This window comes from Arachis ipaensis, chromosome B2 (genome assembly GCF_059453495.1).
Source record: "Arachis ipaensis isolate K30076 ecotype BB chromosome B2, ASM5945349v1, whole genome shotgun sequence".
NCBI lineage: Eukaryota > Viridiplantae > Streptophyta > Magnoliopsida > Fabales > Fabaceae > Arachis > Arachis ipaensis.
This window is the reverse complement of record NC_142437.1, coordinates 112,139,509-112,156,522: the sequence shown is the minus strand read 5'-3', so window position 1 is coordinate 112,156,522 and position 17,014 is coordinate 112,139,509. Positions and strand designations below refer to the sequence as shown.

General features: G+C 35.8%; 1 protein-coding gene and 1 pseudogene across 1 annotated transcript; one reads left to right on the top strand and one right to left on the bottom strand.

The window, feature by feature from the left end:
- Positions 1 to 1,557: 1,557 nt before the first annotated feature.
- LOC148575240 (uncharacterized) lies at positions 1,558 to 4,220 on the bottom strand (annotated as a pseudogene).
- A 7,375-nt stretch (positions 4,221 to 11,595) lies between these two features.
- Positions 11,596 to 15,668, top strand: LOC107625825 (RNI-like superfamily protein). The gene is made up of 7 exons (XM_016328546.3): positions 11,596 to 12,481; positions 12,991 to 13,122; positions 13,244 to 13,348; positions 13,439 to 13,962; positions 14,278 to 14,572; positions 14,668 to 14,919; positions 15,023 to 15,668. Exons 1-7 carry the CDS (start codon positions 11,819 to 11,821, stop codon positions 15,086 to 15,088), a joined length of 2,037 nt encoding a protein of 678 aa, XP_016184032.1. The 5' UTR covers positions 11,596 to 11,818; the 3' UTR covers positions 15,089 to 15,668.
- Positions 15,669 to 17,014: the final 1,346 nt, after the last annotated feature.

The window sequence follows — 17,014 nt, the reverse complement described above, 5'->3', positions numbered from 1 at the left end:
GCTGTGGCGGTCTGTTACATCGCTTATCTACTTTGCCGTCATAGAGTGGCATCAGGTAGACAGAGTTCTTCCGCAGTTTGGAGGGGTGCAGCCCCGTCCACAGGCCGCCCTGAACATCGACTTTCTGATGTCGAAGGACGGCAGAGGCGGCGATCGATGGTTCCCGTCCCATTTGCAGAAGTGGCATCAGTATTGGGAGGACGGTACGGAGAGCGTGCTGAGATTCGATGTTGTCGCTGACCCTGGTCCGTCGCATCTGTTCTTGGATTGGTGGAGGCAGCACGGGAAGAGGTTTTTGTCTCCGGATCCGCAGTTGGGCGATCCGAGAGCCGCTGCTATTCCTGTTGAGGCCTCACAGCGGGGAGCTGGGCAAGTACCTGAGATGGATCGGCCTGACGACGTGCCGGATAGGAGGCGGGTTGATAGGAGAGCTCGCGTGGGCACACGTCGTAGCCAGCGTGACTGGGGTTGGCTTGAGCGTGCTATGGAGGCTGGCGAGGAGGCCGGCCCCGCTAGGGGTCGACGACGACATCATCCTGGCAGAGGTAGAGGGCGTGCTGCGGTTCATGCCGCTGCACCTGACCCTCAGGACGATGACGATGATCAGCATGGGCCTGAGGGCGGGGATGGTGCAGGGGCGGCCTCAGTTGCTGGTGGTAGTACCCAGGATGGGGTTCACGGAGGTGAGTGGTATGGCTCCGGGATGGGTGACGGGGCTGAGCCTAGTGACGCTGGACTTGGGTCCGGTTCTTTTGGACATTACTTTGTTGGAGTACCCACCGACGACCAGCCTCAGCAGGACGGTACTCCATGGGTTATTCCCGGATCACAGTGGCAGGACTTCCTTGGGGCAGATATGCTCGATCCGGACTTCGGCAGTCCACGGTTTCTGGCGGAGATTTCGGCTATCATGCAGGAGGACGAGCCGGGCAGGAGGCGTCCTCAGACCCCTGCCACGCAGGCACCCATAGATGTTGATCTGAACGAGCCTGCTACGACTCCTGTTGGTGACCAGTTTGCTTTGGGAGGTACCCCACATTCCGCTTACACCGCTGCATCACAGTCTGTCGCCGGGCCGTCTGTCGCACCACTCCATTTTACGCCACCTGCACAGCCTACCCCTCATGAGGACGCAGATGAGATAGAGGATGAGGAGCCGTTCATCCGCAGAGGTCAGAGGCCACGGGTTCCCCGTCGTTGTGGGACAGGCTCCCACTTGTTTAGATGATTTACATTTCATGTATTTTGGACGTTAGGGTTCACTCATGTATTTTAGATGATTTACTTTAGATCTATTTTTCCTTGTTGTATGCTCATTTTATTGTACTTAAAAATCTGTTATTTACCTAGTGGATTAGTGACTATGTATTATCATTGAATCATATGACACTGTAGTTATCAACTTTTGCAGTCATGGGATTTCTAACCAAATTCAAATTCAGATGCAACTTTTTCATTACTAGAAGGTAAAAGGATAAACAGATAACACAAATCATCTTAAATAACAAGTAACATGAAAAATAAAATCAATAAACACTAACAATAACAAGATCGCTACTACTGGCCCCCCGTGTGAGACGGTCCTCCAAGCTGTGGGCAACTCCTGCGGGTGTGTCCGGGTTGGCGACAAAGGCCACACCTCTTTGGCCGGTTCGGATCTGCCTCGTCCATGTTCGTCCGTATCCTAGTGGATCTCGGACGACCCTCTCTTGCCCGCCTCTTGGCAGGGTCCGGGATCACGGTTGGCCCGTCGTAAGGTGGCCAGAATCCCTCCGGTATCGGCGGTGTGAATCCCATCTGGTACACACGGAACACTGAACTAATCTGATACACGCTGTGAACATAAGAGGACCAGGTAACCCGTGAGTAGGCGCAGCATGCAAGTGCGTGCTGGCACGGGAAATGAAGTGCCTGGAAGTACCCGCAGTCACAGGTCCTGGAGGCAAGCGATACTCTGTAGGTACCCAATGAGAAAGAGCCCGTCGGGGTGGTCTCGGCTACGGTGAACTCGGAGTTATCCCGGTCATACAAAGTCACCGTGAAGCACCTCGAATTCTTCAAGTTGGCCTCTATACACTTCACCAAGTACTGACTGAATTGCTGTCCGGTTCCCATCTGGGCCTCAGCCTCTCTACCCTTGCGAACAAAGAGTTCCGCAAGCCTTCCATATGTTGCCTTCACCAAAGAGCAAACAGGGAGGTTTATGACACCCTTTAGGATTGAGTTCACACACTCCGAGATATTCGTCGTCATGTGACCGAATCTCCATCCGTCGTCACGATGCTGAGTCCATAAGGAATAATCAATCCGGTTCGCCCACTCACACATCGCCGGGTCTTCAGACCGAAGAATATCAAACCAGTAATCAAACTCAACCTCGGTCTTGGCATATGCGGCATTCACTAGAAGCCTACGTGCATCCTTGCCCTTGAAGGTAAGGGCAAAATTAGCCGCTACGTGTCGAATGCAGAATGCACGGTATGCAGATGGAGGTAACCAACCCCCGTCCGGAGCCTCAAGCGCAGCCTTTATGCCGTTATGCCTGTCCGATATAACCAGAAGACCGGGCTGCGGTGTCACGTGCTGTCTAAGGTGGGAGAGAAAGAATGACCAAGACTCTGCATTCTCACCTTCTACCAGTGCGAATGCAACGGGTAGAATGTTGGAGTTCCCGTCCTGTGCAATCGCGATGAGCAAAGTACCCCCGTACTTCCCATACAGATGGGTCCCATCAATGCTAACTAAAGGCTTGCAATGGCGAAATGCCTGGATGAGCGGTGGAAACGTCCAGAAAAGTCTGTGAAAAAAAGCTTGAGACTCGTCTACTTGTCCACTAACTCGAACGGGGCTCGTCCGTAGGATTGCAACAGTACCGGGCATCGTCATTTGGACTCCCAAAACCCACCTGGGGAGCTCGTTGTATGACTCATCCCAGTCACCATATACGAGGGCAATTGTCTCTGCTTCGCCATCCAGACCCTCCTGTAAGTCGGCCTAAACCCGAAGTGTGCTGCCGTCGCATTTAGGAGCACCTTGATGCTGACGGATGCATCGGCCCTAACCATTGGCATAACGAACGCGGAAATCACATGATAATCCAAGCTCCTGTGGTCACTCGAGATGGAGGTCGCAAGACAAGTGTGAGGTCCATTGTACCGCTTCACCTCCCAAATGCCCTTGCGCTTCCGCAGGCTCAGTCGAATCAACCATGTGCACCCATTCCCAAACTCAGAACACTTGCCCACATAACGGCGATGATCAGACTCCACAACCTTGTACTGTACCCCTCGCCGGATGCTGTAAGTCTTCACACTTAATAGGGCCTCGTCTTTATCCTGAAACTGCTGACCAACCTGGAACTCTGTCAAACCAGCAGTCCCTTCAGCATCTCTAGCTCCGAATCCAACAGAGTGCCCTGATACACCCTCTTGCCTCATGGCATCTAGGTCCAAAGAGGAAAAATGTGGTGGATACTGCTGTGTGCCAGAACTAGAACCACCGACTACCAATGCAGCCTCAGTCGCTCCAACCTCGTCGCCGCTGTCATCCTCAATCATATCCGGCTCGACGTCGTCCTCCTCTACATCACCCAACACTCCGTCACCGACGCCAACCGGTGGAACTCCCTGTAAAGCGTTCGGCAGTATATCAACTGATCCTACCACATCGCCTACTCCATCATTCAGATCAACAGCAAAAGACGGGGAGGCGACTGGTTCGACCGCTGGCTCGTACACAGGGACGGACGAAGAAGCAACGGCAGGCCTTGAACTCGAACCGGCTGCCGCTGCTTCAGTGGTGGCATTCCGGTTCGAACCCCCTGAGCTGGATACCACATCAACCAACTTTGCCAACAACTCTGGTGTCCTAACCTCGGGAAACTGCCTCCGACATAGAAACATGACTTGCAGGTCCTCATCACTACCAATCGTGAAGCAATCATACTTCACCGTATCCTGCAAGACAGTGATTGGAATGCGATAGAAAAACTTCTTCACTCGCTTCGCACCTTCCAGACCGAGTTTCATCAGCACGGATCTAACAAGATCATCATAGCTCGTCGTTGGTTTCACCACGATACAGAGAGGATCCTTATCTGTGAACTTCACACCAGAGCGAGTTTTTCTCTTAATGGATCCTCTATGGTGAACCAAAACCCCAAAACTCTCCTCACTAGCCATATTACACCCTCTATGAGAGCAACTCACGTTTAGAACCATATATATACTGCACTGTCTACCACTAATTCGAACCGGACTGGTTCGAATTCAAATTGTGTAATTCGAACCAGCCTGGTTCGAATTACTTGATGCAGCTTCTCCCTATATAATTCGAACCAGTGTGGTTCGAATTATGTGATATGTTTTCTTCCCAAGTAATTTGAACCACCCTGGTTCGATTTACTTGAACAAATTTCCCTCTTCATAATTCGAACCACTCTGGTTCGAATTACTAATGAATTGAGTTCGAACCACACTGGTTCGAATTATATAAATATAGGGTTTGGCTCATTGCAGAAACGAATTTCAGTTTGGCTTATTTAAGTAATTTTCAACTTCCCATGGTTTATTCTGGTTTTTTGCCCTATATTATTAGTATAGTTTAATTCTATATGGATAATGTCCTATTATTTGGTTTGATAAATTTAGTTGTGTATTGGTTGAGAAGTAAGTAATTAATTGGTTGTTTTTGATAGAACCGTAGACGGTGGAAATATCCAAGTTTTAAGGAAGGTTATGCCAAAATTTTTCTAAAAATTTTGGATAAAAGTTAATGGAAAAAATTATAATTGGTGTTATATCTTATTTCTAATTTTTTTTGTTTCGGTTTTTCTCATTTCCAGGAGTACTAAAATGGTGACAACATGCTACCTAAGGGATTCAAGAACATTTTGATTCATAGAGACACTAATATATGTTATACTTTTAACTTTTGGTTGAACTTGTGTAAGAAATATAACTTGTAGAATAAATCAATGTAGTCACTTATGTTATTTTATTTTAAAATAATTTTAGTTAAATAAAGCATGTTTGAATTATCTATATTTTTACATATTATATAAATATTGACTTGCTTAGTGAAGTAGTTAATATATCAGTTAATTAAAAAAATAATTTAGTAAATTATGCATGTAATTTGTATTAAAAAAAATTGTTGCAAAATAAATATTGTGCTTTTGTAACTAAAAAAAGTTACAAAATCAAATTATATTTTGTAACAAAATTTTATGATAAAAAAAAGTATTGTCACAAAAATATCTTGAAGATAAAAATTTGTTATCACTTTTATAACGAATTTCGGTTTTTGTATAAAAAAAATTTTGTTACAAAATATTACTTTGAATTGTAACCGTTCCATTTTTTATTACAAAATTTTTTTGTAACGGGACATACTGCAACAATCTTTTTTTGTTACAAATTTCTTTTGTTTTAAAATTTCAGTTTTTTGTAACAATTTTTTTATTACAAATATTATTTTTTCTTGTAATACGTAACTGAATGCGAAACAGTGACGACATTGGCTGCGACGACAAGTTTGAGTCCGAAACAGTGAACGCAACTGTGCAAGAGCTTAAAGGTGAAGGAATCAGTGATGAGAAAAGAGATAAGACTCGAAAAATAAGAGAGATATTGAACGAGCTTAGGGATGGGATGATCCGCTTTAGAGCAACTTGGGAGGTGGGGGTGTTTAGCGACGTCATTTTCATTTAAAAAAAAAAAAACATGACCTGGTCTAGGTCATATAAACCGTTTGGATTATCGATTTTTTTGAAAGTCGTTTGGATCGAATCAGTTTTTACAAAATCTTATGCTTGAACGGTCTAATTAGTAGCTCGGTCTGGTTAAGTGACCGAATTTTTAATCGAACCGGTCGAATCGAATCAAGTTTGATAACTATAGTATTCATAGCATAAACTCTAAATTTATATCTAACTTGTTTAGGAATATCTACAAGACCAATTAATACATTAAAATTAATAGGTAAATTATTATTGATCGAGTGGTTTTGAACATTATTTAATTATTACATATGTTAATCTTTTAAATTTTTAAAAAATCAAAGACAAATTAGTCTTTCAAAATTTTAAAATTAGAGAAATTGTTTTTCCCTTTCATTAACGACATCAAGTGATTTTTGACAGAAAAATTTAACGTGTTCAACGAAAACAATTGTCAAAAATTTAAGTAATAATTTTGGTTCTTCAGAAATAATTACGGCCAACAACACAAATATTTTTGGGACTAAGTTATCATTTTACTCTTAATTTTATTTATCGTTAACATTTTTAAAATTATTTTTATGGTAAATTTTCAGGAATCATTTTAATAGTTTATTCTATTTTATTATTAAATACTTTTAACCAAATCAACCAATCAATTAACGATAACATTGCAACAAAAGGCAAGTGGGAAAAAAGTATAGAGTTGAGTGAGTCTTTGACTTTGGTGCCGATCGAGAACTTTCTTATGTAGTTGCTTTAATTATTCTTATTCGTGATGTATGCAGTATATATCCGTAGTACGAGCCATTGGGTACAGAACATAGAACAATTTTGTTGACCATAGATTTTTGCGTCTATCATTAGTCCCCACATTCAAACACTAATTTATTAATGTTATTTACTTTTCCGGGTGAAGCTTATGAGTTCTTTAATTGGTTAAAAATTTGACTAATGTAATTTCCGAAAATATATATTTTTCATTTTTAATAAATTCATAAAAATATAATATAAAAATTATGGGCAGAATAATATTGTTATTAAAAATAAAATTTAAGGCTTGTTTAATTTATATTTTTATATCTAATTTTTTCTGTTTTATAATTATGTGAAAGAGATTAAAATATCTATCAATTTTAATCAATCAAACACTGATATATATATTTAAACATTAATCTTCACTAATGGTGTATATAGTTTAGATGAATAGTATTTGCCACTAATAATTACCGGAATTTTCAAAAGGTATACTTTCTAGTACTTCAGAGTTGAGACTCGGTTCATTTGATTGGCAACTGCCCCAAAACAGTTTTTTTTTTCCCCCTCCATACATTAAAAAAAGAGAGGAAGAAGTTGTTTTTTAAAGCTCAAGCTACCAAGTTGATTAAACAAAATGATATAAATAAATTATATTTTAAAATTAACAATTTTAGTTTTTTTTTTTTATAATTGTAAGTAACATTATTTCAAGACAACTTAACCATGTACTACTGTTTTAAAAATCATTTTTACCAAAATATTCAAAAATAAACTTATTATTTTGATATTATCGATTACATAAAAAGTGACTATTAAAATTATAATTTAATTTTGATATCTTGTCAATGTAAAATAATTTTATATATATATATATATATAATATCATATTAATAAAAATAATTATTTTTTTTATTAACTACATGAATAATTAATTAAAAAAATGAATATAATTAGATAATTGTGTAAAATATTTTATACTATCAGTATATTAAAATTAAATTCTTAAATTTAATGTTAATCATTTCAGTTTTTTTTTTCTAAGGATGCATTTTTTTTATACATACAATATGTAGTTTAATTTTTAGCTTTCCAAAACAGATTTTCAAGATAATTGAATAAACTGACTTTGTGAATTTTTAGCACCAAAAAGCAAAGGCACCTTATGTAAGTTATATATTAACAAACTTTGGTTTATAATTTGCTAATTAATTTTGATGCCAAAATCAAATGTATTCCCAAATCATATATAGTGTACATCATGTTATATAAGATATTAAAATTCGTACCTAACTTTTTCCACCCAAACATCCTATTTTGGATGAAGAGATCTTGATCACATGTTCACAAGTGTTAGATATCATTATATAGCATCCACAAATATTTGATATTAATAATGTAGAAAAGATTTAGCGTGTCTTCCCACATATAGATATTATCAAAATACTATATTATATATCAATACTAATTATATCTTTCTGATTTTATTTGATGAGAAAGTCTAAAAAGTTAGCAGTTTTATTAAAATTTAATTAGTACTTAATTAATAAAATAAAAAAATAATTTTATATTATTAAATATAATTTTATATTATTTAAAATATTAATAATAATTAATTAACGACTACAAATAATAAAATTTATTAATTCCTTAGTATTCCTTTTATTTTATTATTATTATTTTTGTTCAGAAAACGTATAATTGTGCAACTAGTTAACTACGAAAGAATTGTATATGAATTATTAGTTATAACCTCCCCTCTCATATTCGCACTCCCTGGTTGTTCTTGGATTTTTTGTATAATGCGATTCTTTTATATTCTCAATCAATTATGTAATAGTAACAAACAAATATTGATCGCCAAAAAGCAATAGCTCAAATGATATAGTTTCTCCATACTCAATTAAGAGGTTACGAGTTCGAGTTTTCATATATTCGGTAAAAAAAAAAAAAAAAACAAACAAATATTGATCATATTACTCCCTTCGATTTTACATAAATAAAGTGTGTGTTGGACACGTATTTTTTTTTATTTGACACAAAAAATACGTGTTAGACACATGTCATTTTTCTATTCAATATGTAGGAGTATTAATGTGTACATAGAGACGTGTTACACAATTTTTTAGCACATCTATAATATTAAGAAAACCCCAAATAATAATATTATGCAAAAACACCACTTATTTTTTTATATAAAAAATAATTTCTACCTTTTTACGGTAGTAAATAATAGTTATTTTAAAATAGAAGGGATATATAATTAGATTCATAGTTATGTATATATAAAAAATTAATTATTAAATTATTAAATTAATTATTAGTATAAAATATATATTAAAATATAAAATAAAAATAAAAAATGAGTTAAATAATATATATATTTATACATAAATATATAATGACTAATTTAGTGATTGATTTTTTAATGTGCAACATAATATTTTTGAGTTAAATTTTACAAATAAATTGTTTAAAAATACATATTGAAGAACATAAAAAATATTCAAAATAACTGATTTGTTTCATTTTATCTTATTTATCTTTAAATATTGTGTAATAAATTCTTTTAGCCATTTAAGAATAGTTATTACAAAAAATTAGTTAATTAACTACCATTTTGATCCTCGAAGTATTGGTTTGTTAGTAATTAATGGTCGATGTTATACAAATATTTATGAAAACTTGATAATTATCCACTTGAAAGATTGATTTTATTAATAAATACACTTTTTTATTTTTCGTTAAAATTGTATAAACAAAAATATCAAACATAAGAGTAAAAATCAATGACATCCTTAGTTTCAAATTCCCTATCCATATTAAAAAAAAAAAAACCATTTTGAGAATTTCACTCAATTTTATACCATATAAATTATTTTTAACCCAAGAGAGTCATACCTGCTATTTATGGAAGATAAATACCCAAAGTAGCAATATGTACGGTCCGGGGTTAAATCAATAATATTAGGTCATCTAAATATTACTATCACATCCATCACCACAAACTCACATTATCAACAAAAAAAAAGTGTAGTACTGTACAGCATAAATTTATTTTTTCAAAAAATAGATTAAGCATAAAAAAATAAGTAGAAAATAAATTGGAGCAGGTTAGTGCGTTTATGAGCCACAACATCCCTGACCTAAAATTCTGATCTATGTTTGTTGTGGAATTTTGACTCTCTCTCTCTCATAATCATGGCACCACCCACCACCAAAGTTTTTTTTCCCCCTCCAACTGTTCTTATCTGAGTCAGGCAGGTACTATGCAAGGCCACCTATAAGTAGAACTTTTTCTTTTTAATATTGTATCACTAGAGGTGAAATCCTTCGTCATGAACCAAATTGTGTGTTAAACACAACTATGGCCATTTACAAAACGTTAATGACGTTTTGTGTTTCTTCAATTAAAATAATATTTTTCTAACAAAACGTCAGTGACGTTTTCTGTTTTAATAATTAAAATAATATTTTTTATTACAAAACGTCAGTGAAGTTTTGTTCTTTGATGATTAAAAAAAAAATTTATTGCAAAACGTCAGTGACGTTTTGTGCTACTACCACAACCCTGTAGAACACCAAAATCATCAAATATTTTTGTATTTCACATTAAAATTATTCATATATAAAAATTTTAGCCCCTATAAGTACGGCAATTCTTTTTTATTTTCAAACTTTGGACTTTTCGCAACCTTTTCTCTTTCTTTATTTAAAAATCTTTTATATAATAACATTTCTTACAATCAATAAGAAAATTCTGCTCTATATATATAATTTCTTTTAAATCTGTTTATCTCTCATCGGACCGCCCTTAGATTTGGACTGTAATTTCATACATGTTATCTAAATTTGTAAGTAGTATATAATTATTAATTTAATATGTCATAGATAATTATTTAAATTAATGATAATTAAATTTTGTAATAAAATTTGTGTATATTGATGTTGTCAAAACCTAATTTCAAAGACAACTTTTATTATTTAAAATATTGATTGAACAATTTTTCATTAAATTTTAATTAATTATTTAAAAGTTATTATTTTTCTAAAAAAATACAAATTTTGTTAATAAAATGATATAATTTTATTTTACAACATGTAAGAAATTTTATATATATAATAGAATATAAGAAAGATAACAAGAAGAAGAAAAAGTTGTTTTAAAAATAAATAATTAATTTAAGCAAGAAAAGTAGAAAAAAGGTTAGTGTGAATTATGGGGCAAGGAATGGTCCTGGCCATCGTACTGGCCGCACTTGAATCTGTCCTTCCTCATATAGTCCTCCACCATATGTCATCTGCATCAGATAATGAAAGCCACTCACTAGCCCCTAAATTACCTTCTTACCCTCCCGCTTTTCCACTTATTATTTCCGTTCATACCTGTCCTTCTCCGTACGGCTGCTTTTATCTTCCATATCTGACCAAAACACCCTTCCTCTAGTTATTAACGTTCTATATATCGTACTGCCACTTTTTCTTTCTTTTGTTTTATCAAACAAAATATTATTTAAATATATATTCTTTGGTATATATTTATTATTTGTATGAGTAAAATTTAATTTTATTTTTAAATAGAAAGTAAACATTTTGTTATTTATCGGATAGATTTATTTTAGAATAAAATTAAAAAAATTTGCTACTTAAAATCAATTTTGAGTTCTTCTTCACAATTATAAAAAATATTAATTTTTTTTAAAAATACTATAATTAATAATTATACTACATATACGGTGTATACAAAAAATTAAACATTAAATTAATTATTAATATAAAATATATATTAAAATATAAAATATATATTAAAAATAATTTAAATAATATATATTTATACATAAATATATCGATTGACACGATAATTAATTTTTGATATGTATATACTTTTTTAATAAATAAATCCAACCTATATTAATTGTTATAAAAAATTAAAACATATGAAAGTTAATTATTAGCAATTATCCTTGAAATGAATGTTACATAATAAACTAGGTTGTACCTAGCACCTGACTTGGGGGTTGGAGCAACACAAGTTGAAAAGGAATAGAAGGGAACAAGGGACTTTTTTGTCATTTGAAAGTGTAGATAGATAAGCCCGGCAGGTACACAACGCTCTATTTAGTCTTAAATATAAAAGATGACAAGTGATTGATAGGGGCATTTTAGTCCTTATAACAAAACACCTCACCCATCTTCCTCTCTCGTCTCCAATAAATCAATCATCAAGCAATAAATCTTCTGTTAAACCGTTATAACAAAAACAACTCACTCTTTTCCTCTTCCTCTTCCTCTTCTCTTTTCTTCTTTGGAGGACCAAAAGAGAAAAAAAAAAAAAAACAAATAATGAAGAAGCAGAAACTACTCCACCCAACTATGGACCACGGTAGAAACAACCCCTTCGATGCGTTATCGGAAGAACTCATCTTCATAATCCTCGATTTCCTCGAAAACCAACCATCTTCGCTCAAATCGTTCGCTCTTGTTTGCCGCTCTTTCCACTCACTTGAATCCCGCCACCGCCGCAACCTCCGACCACTGCGCTCCGACCACCACAACCTCACGCGCCTCCTCACGCGCTACCCGAACCTCTCCAACCTCGACCTAACCCTCTGCCCGCGCGTCACTGATCCGACGCTCAACTCGCTAGCCGGCGCGTGCGGCCACGCGCTCCGCCGACTTGATCTCTCCAGGTCGAGATTCTTCACCGCCGCGGGGCTGACGAGCGTGGTTGTCAACTGCCCGAACTTGGCGGAGCTGGATTTGTCGAACGCGACGGAACTGAGGGACGCGGCGGCGGCGGCGGTGGCGCGTGCGAAGAATTTAGAGAAGCTGTGGCTGGCTAGGTGTAAGCTCGTTACGGACATGGGGATCGGGTGTATAGCGGTGGGTTGCAGGAAGCTGAAGTTGATAAGCTTGAAATGGTGCGTTGGTGTTGGTGATTTGGGGGTTGAGTTGCTTGCGATCAAGTGCAAGGACCTTCAGAGTTTGGATCTCTCCTATTTGCCTGTGAGTTCTTGTTCTTGTTCTTGTCTCTAATTTGGTTCAATAGTTAGTATTATGATGTGTCGTCTTTATTTGTTTTTTGAAACAAAAATGGAAAATTGGTTGGTGATTGAAATTACGGGTTGGATTAATGACCTCCACATGTTTGATATTTTGATTTATTTATTTTTATGTATATTTGGAATTGGAATCCGTGAATTATTACTATTACTTGTTAATAATTGTTGATGGTGTTACCAAGTGTATTTGAAACTGAAGCAGCTCAAGTGAGGATAAGTTAGTGATGAAAAGCAAAAATAATGAATTGGTTTTCCAGTTAGTTTTTTATTGGTTTACTATGAGAAACAACAACATTAGATACCATCAATAGTATATAGCGTTTGAGCTGTTCTTTTGATATTAAATTTACTTATTACTGTTTGAATGTAGGGTCGGTTTTTCCTATTGAGTTATAGGTTTTTAGAAAGATCTGGTTGATGTTGTTTGTCTAATTTGTTTATTGTGTTGTGCAGATCACAGACAAATGCCTGCAATCAATATTTAAGTTGCAACATCTTGAAGATTTGGTCCTTGAAGGATGCTATGGCATTGATGATGACAGCCTTGCAGACGATGTCTTCAAACAAGGGTGCAGGACGCTAAAGGTATGTATTTTCTTTTAGATGGAACATTTGTTTGCATCAATTGGTGTACTATTGATTTTTCCTTCTCTTCAACTATGCACTTGTTTTCTTGATCTAACTTGCTACCTGCTGCCTTCTGCAGAAACTTGATATCAAAGGTTGTCAAAATATTAGTCATGTTGGTCTGGCCAAGTTAACAAGTATTTCTGGATGCATGGAGCAACTCATCCTGGCAGATGGCTCTCCTGTAATTGTTATATCTTGGTAAATTTTTTGTTTTCAGTACTTGGGCTCGATGGTTTCAATTGTTGCTAATTGTTGTTATTTGATTTTCCAGGTGACTGTTGCTCTTGCTGATGGTTTGAGTAAACTCTCCATGTTGCAATCAATTGTATTAGACGGCTGCCTGGTTACCTGTGCTGGATTAAGGGCCATTGGAAATTTGTGCATTTCACTTCGGGAACTAAGTCTAAGCAAATGCATGGGAGTGACGGATGAAGCTCTCTCATTTCTCGTGTCTAAACACAGAGATTTGAGGAAGCTTGATATCACGTGCTGCCGCAAGATAACTGACGTCTCCATTGCCAGCATTGCGAATTCTTGCACTAATCTCACATCTCTCAGAATGGAGTCGTGCACTCTAGTTTCACAAGAAGCATTTATCTTGATTGGACAGAAGTGCCATTCACTTCAGGAGCTTGACCTAACAGATAATGAAATTGACGATGAAGGTCTTAAGTCCATTTCTCGTTGTTCAAGACTCTCCGTCCTGAAAGTAGGAATTTGCTTGAACATAACGGACAGAGGACTCGCCTATGTCGGCATGTGCTGCTCAAATTTAAAGGAGCTGGATCTCTACAGGTTTGTGATTCAAATTTATAGGCTTTAGATTTAATGTATAATGTATGCATCCTTGGTGTTATATGACAATTTCAATTTTATGTTTTGCTTTTAATTTAAACATCATTCTTTTGCATCAAGTGAAATTGAATTAGGTTGAAAATATGCACTACATTGAAATCACATAAGATCTAGCAGAACTGGCTTCAATAAATTTTACGGGTTGCTCATTGGTTAAATAAATCTAGAATCAATTTTATCAATTGAACAGTTAACTGAAAGATCACCATGAGTTGTCACCAGGGATTTATTTTAATTTTTTCTTCTCCTTCTCAGGTCCACAGGAATAACAGATTTGGGCATTTCAGCAATTGCTCACGGTTGCCCTCGCCTTGAGACAATAAATGCAGCCTATTGTACTAGTATCAGTGATAGTGCATTGATCTCCTTGTCTAAATGTCCGAATTTGAAGACCCTTGAAATTCGTGGATGTGTTCTTGTTACATCGCTAGGTCTAACAGTTATTGCAATGAGTTGCAGACAACTACGCCGGGTAGACATCAAGAAGTGTTACAACATTGATGATAGCGGGATGATTCAGCTGGCTCATTTCTCCCAAAATCTAAGACAGGTATTTTCCTTGTTTCTCACTTCTCTATGACTCATAGAGATGCTGGAAAATCACACCTGAAGATTCTAACGTTATGTGCATTGCTGGTCTTGCAGATTAATTTGTCGTATAGTTCGGTTACAGATGTCGGGCTGCTGTCACTTGCTAGTATCAGTTCCCTACAAAGTTTTGTCCTGCTTCACCAGCAGGGCCTGGCTCCAGGAGGACTTGCTGCGGCCTTGTTGACATGCGGAGGGCTCACAAAAGTAAAGCTCCATAGTTCGACAAGATTTATGCTACCAGAGCAGCTTATAAAACACATAGAAGCACGAGGTTGTGTGTTTGAATGGAGAGACAAAGTATTTCAGGTATATATCCATGTCTGATCTCTGTCTTGAGACTTGGAGAAAATACTAATTTAGTTAAGCAAGAGTATTGATCACTGAGGTTTTTATCATATATCATGGACAGGCCGAATTGGATCCCAAGTGTTGGAAATTACAGGTAGAAGATATAATGCCACATGATTTTCACTGATGATTTGAAGTTTGCATATGGCGTTTGATATGTGAGTTTGCGAAGAATTTCACATTTTGCTCAGTCTTGGATGATTAGCAGAACTCAACCATTTCCTCCTCGTCCCTGGGCCTCCACCTCCACCACAGAGTGAAATGGATAAAAAAAGTGTGAATTTGTTTCGTCCATTGGAGGCTAGACGTCCAAGGAGGGAGGTTCAGATAGAAGCTTGAATTTTTTTTAGGTCGCAAGACTAGGGATGGAACTGGGCTACATGACGGTCTGAAAGTGAAAAGGGCTCTTGGTAGATTCACTAGATTGTTGAAGCAAAGGGACAATCCTCCCTTTTTTTTCCCCAGGCAGCAGGTTAATCAATGTGTAAAAAAACTGTTGTAAGTTGTAACTTCTTTCTTTTATTTTTGTAGTAGTAGTCCTATTGGAAATGTTTGCATGATTGCAGGGGCAATCCTTTTTTTCCCTTCAATTTTGGGTAATAATTAAATATTTTATGTCCTGTTAGTAGCAACATGAGAAATCAAATGTGTAAAAACATTGTAACTACTTTTCAACTTTCAAGTTTCAACCATTGTTTTGGGGGAAATATTGTGTGCTTATTCTTTCTTGTAAATTTAGTGAATGACTTCGGCAACATAACTTTCATGAACTTATATCTGGAATACTTTCATTCTAACAAATTTGTTTTACATTTATCTGGAGACATAAGAAAGAATTATCATAAAACAGACACAAAAATACAAAATCATAGAAAAGGGAGTGTCATTTTATGAAAAAGGACTATACTATACAAGAGCCAAATTGAGTGTTTTTAAACCGCCTTGTTTAATTGGGATAAACTATAATGAACAAATAAACAAACTAGCTTCCCATTCATTAGAATCTATCAAAATGATCCGGTAATACTTCAATACCTCCAAATTTAATTTCAATGCCATCCAGAAATCCCATATCATCATCACCATCACTGTCATTTTCATCATCATCATCATCATCATTATTTTCATCTTCTTTTTCGTCGTCTTCTACACCATCATCATAAAAAACATCATTATCCTCATCTAATAGTTCATCTTCGATTTCACGTTCTTTTGTTGATAATACCCAAGAAGGTTAGAATCTTCATCATGCAAAAAGACCCCACAACCAGGTCAATCCACGACTCTCATCCTAATCTCTCCTGACTTAAAAACGGGTTCCTACCCACTTTCTTTGGCGTGTTTCTTTTCTGTGTCGTTTGAACGACAGAGCTGCCGTTTATCGCAAAAGCAATAAAGCAAGGAGCTTTTCTAATCCGAACATAATTGTCTACATTCCGTTAAAGTAAAATGACGCTTCAACAAAATGAGTATAAAAAATCGAAGAGCACGGTGTTAAAACAACATGAAGTGAGGTTCTAGGTTCTTACCTATGAAATGGTGCAAACTTTTAAGTGGTTGATCAGGTACGTTGTTAAAGAAGAAAAATTTGTACGCAGGAAAATTAAAAGGAGCTAAAGAGAAGAATATTGCCATGGGTTCCAAACTTCCAATGCATGAAGCGAAGCATAGAGAAATACTAGATTAATAATATTATTGATGTTTTTGGTTTGTTGAGTTTATAAATGGTTTTCATAATATATATATTATGTTTTATTTCATTTAGTATTAGTTGTCTACTCATAGTGTATTTTAGTGTAAAGATATCAAATAGAATTATTAATTTAATTTAAAGAGAGAAAAAATTAAATTTATTATTACTCAAAAAATTTTACTATATATCAAATAATGTGTTTATTAATTTTTGTTTTATTGTGAAAATTATCTAAATCATAATACTAATAGTATATCATAGGATTATTATTATTATTAATGTATTAACCGTATTTCAATATTTATTATTTATATATTTAAAAATTATCTTTGAGAATTATTTATTTAATTTCATAATGAA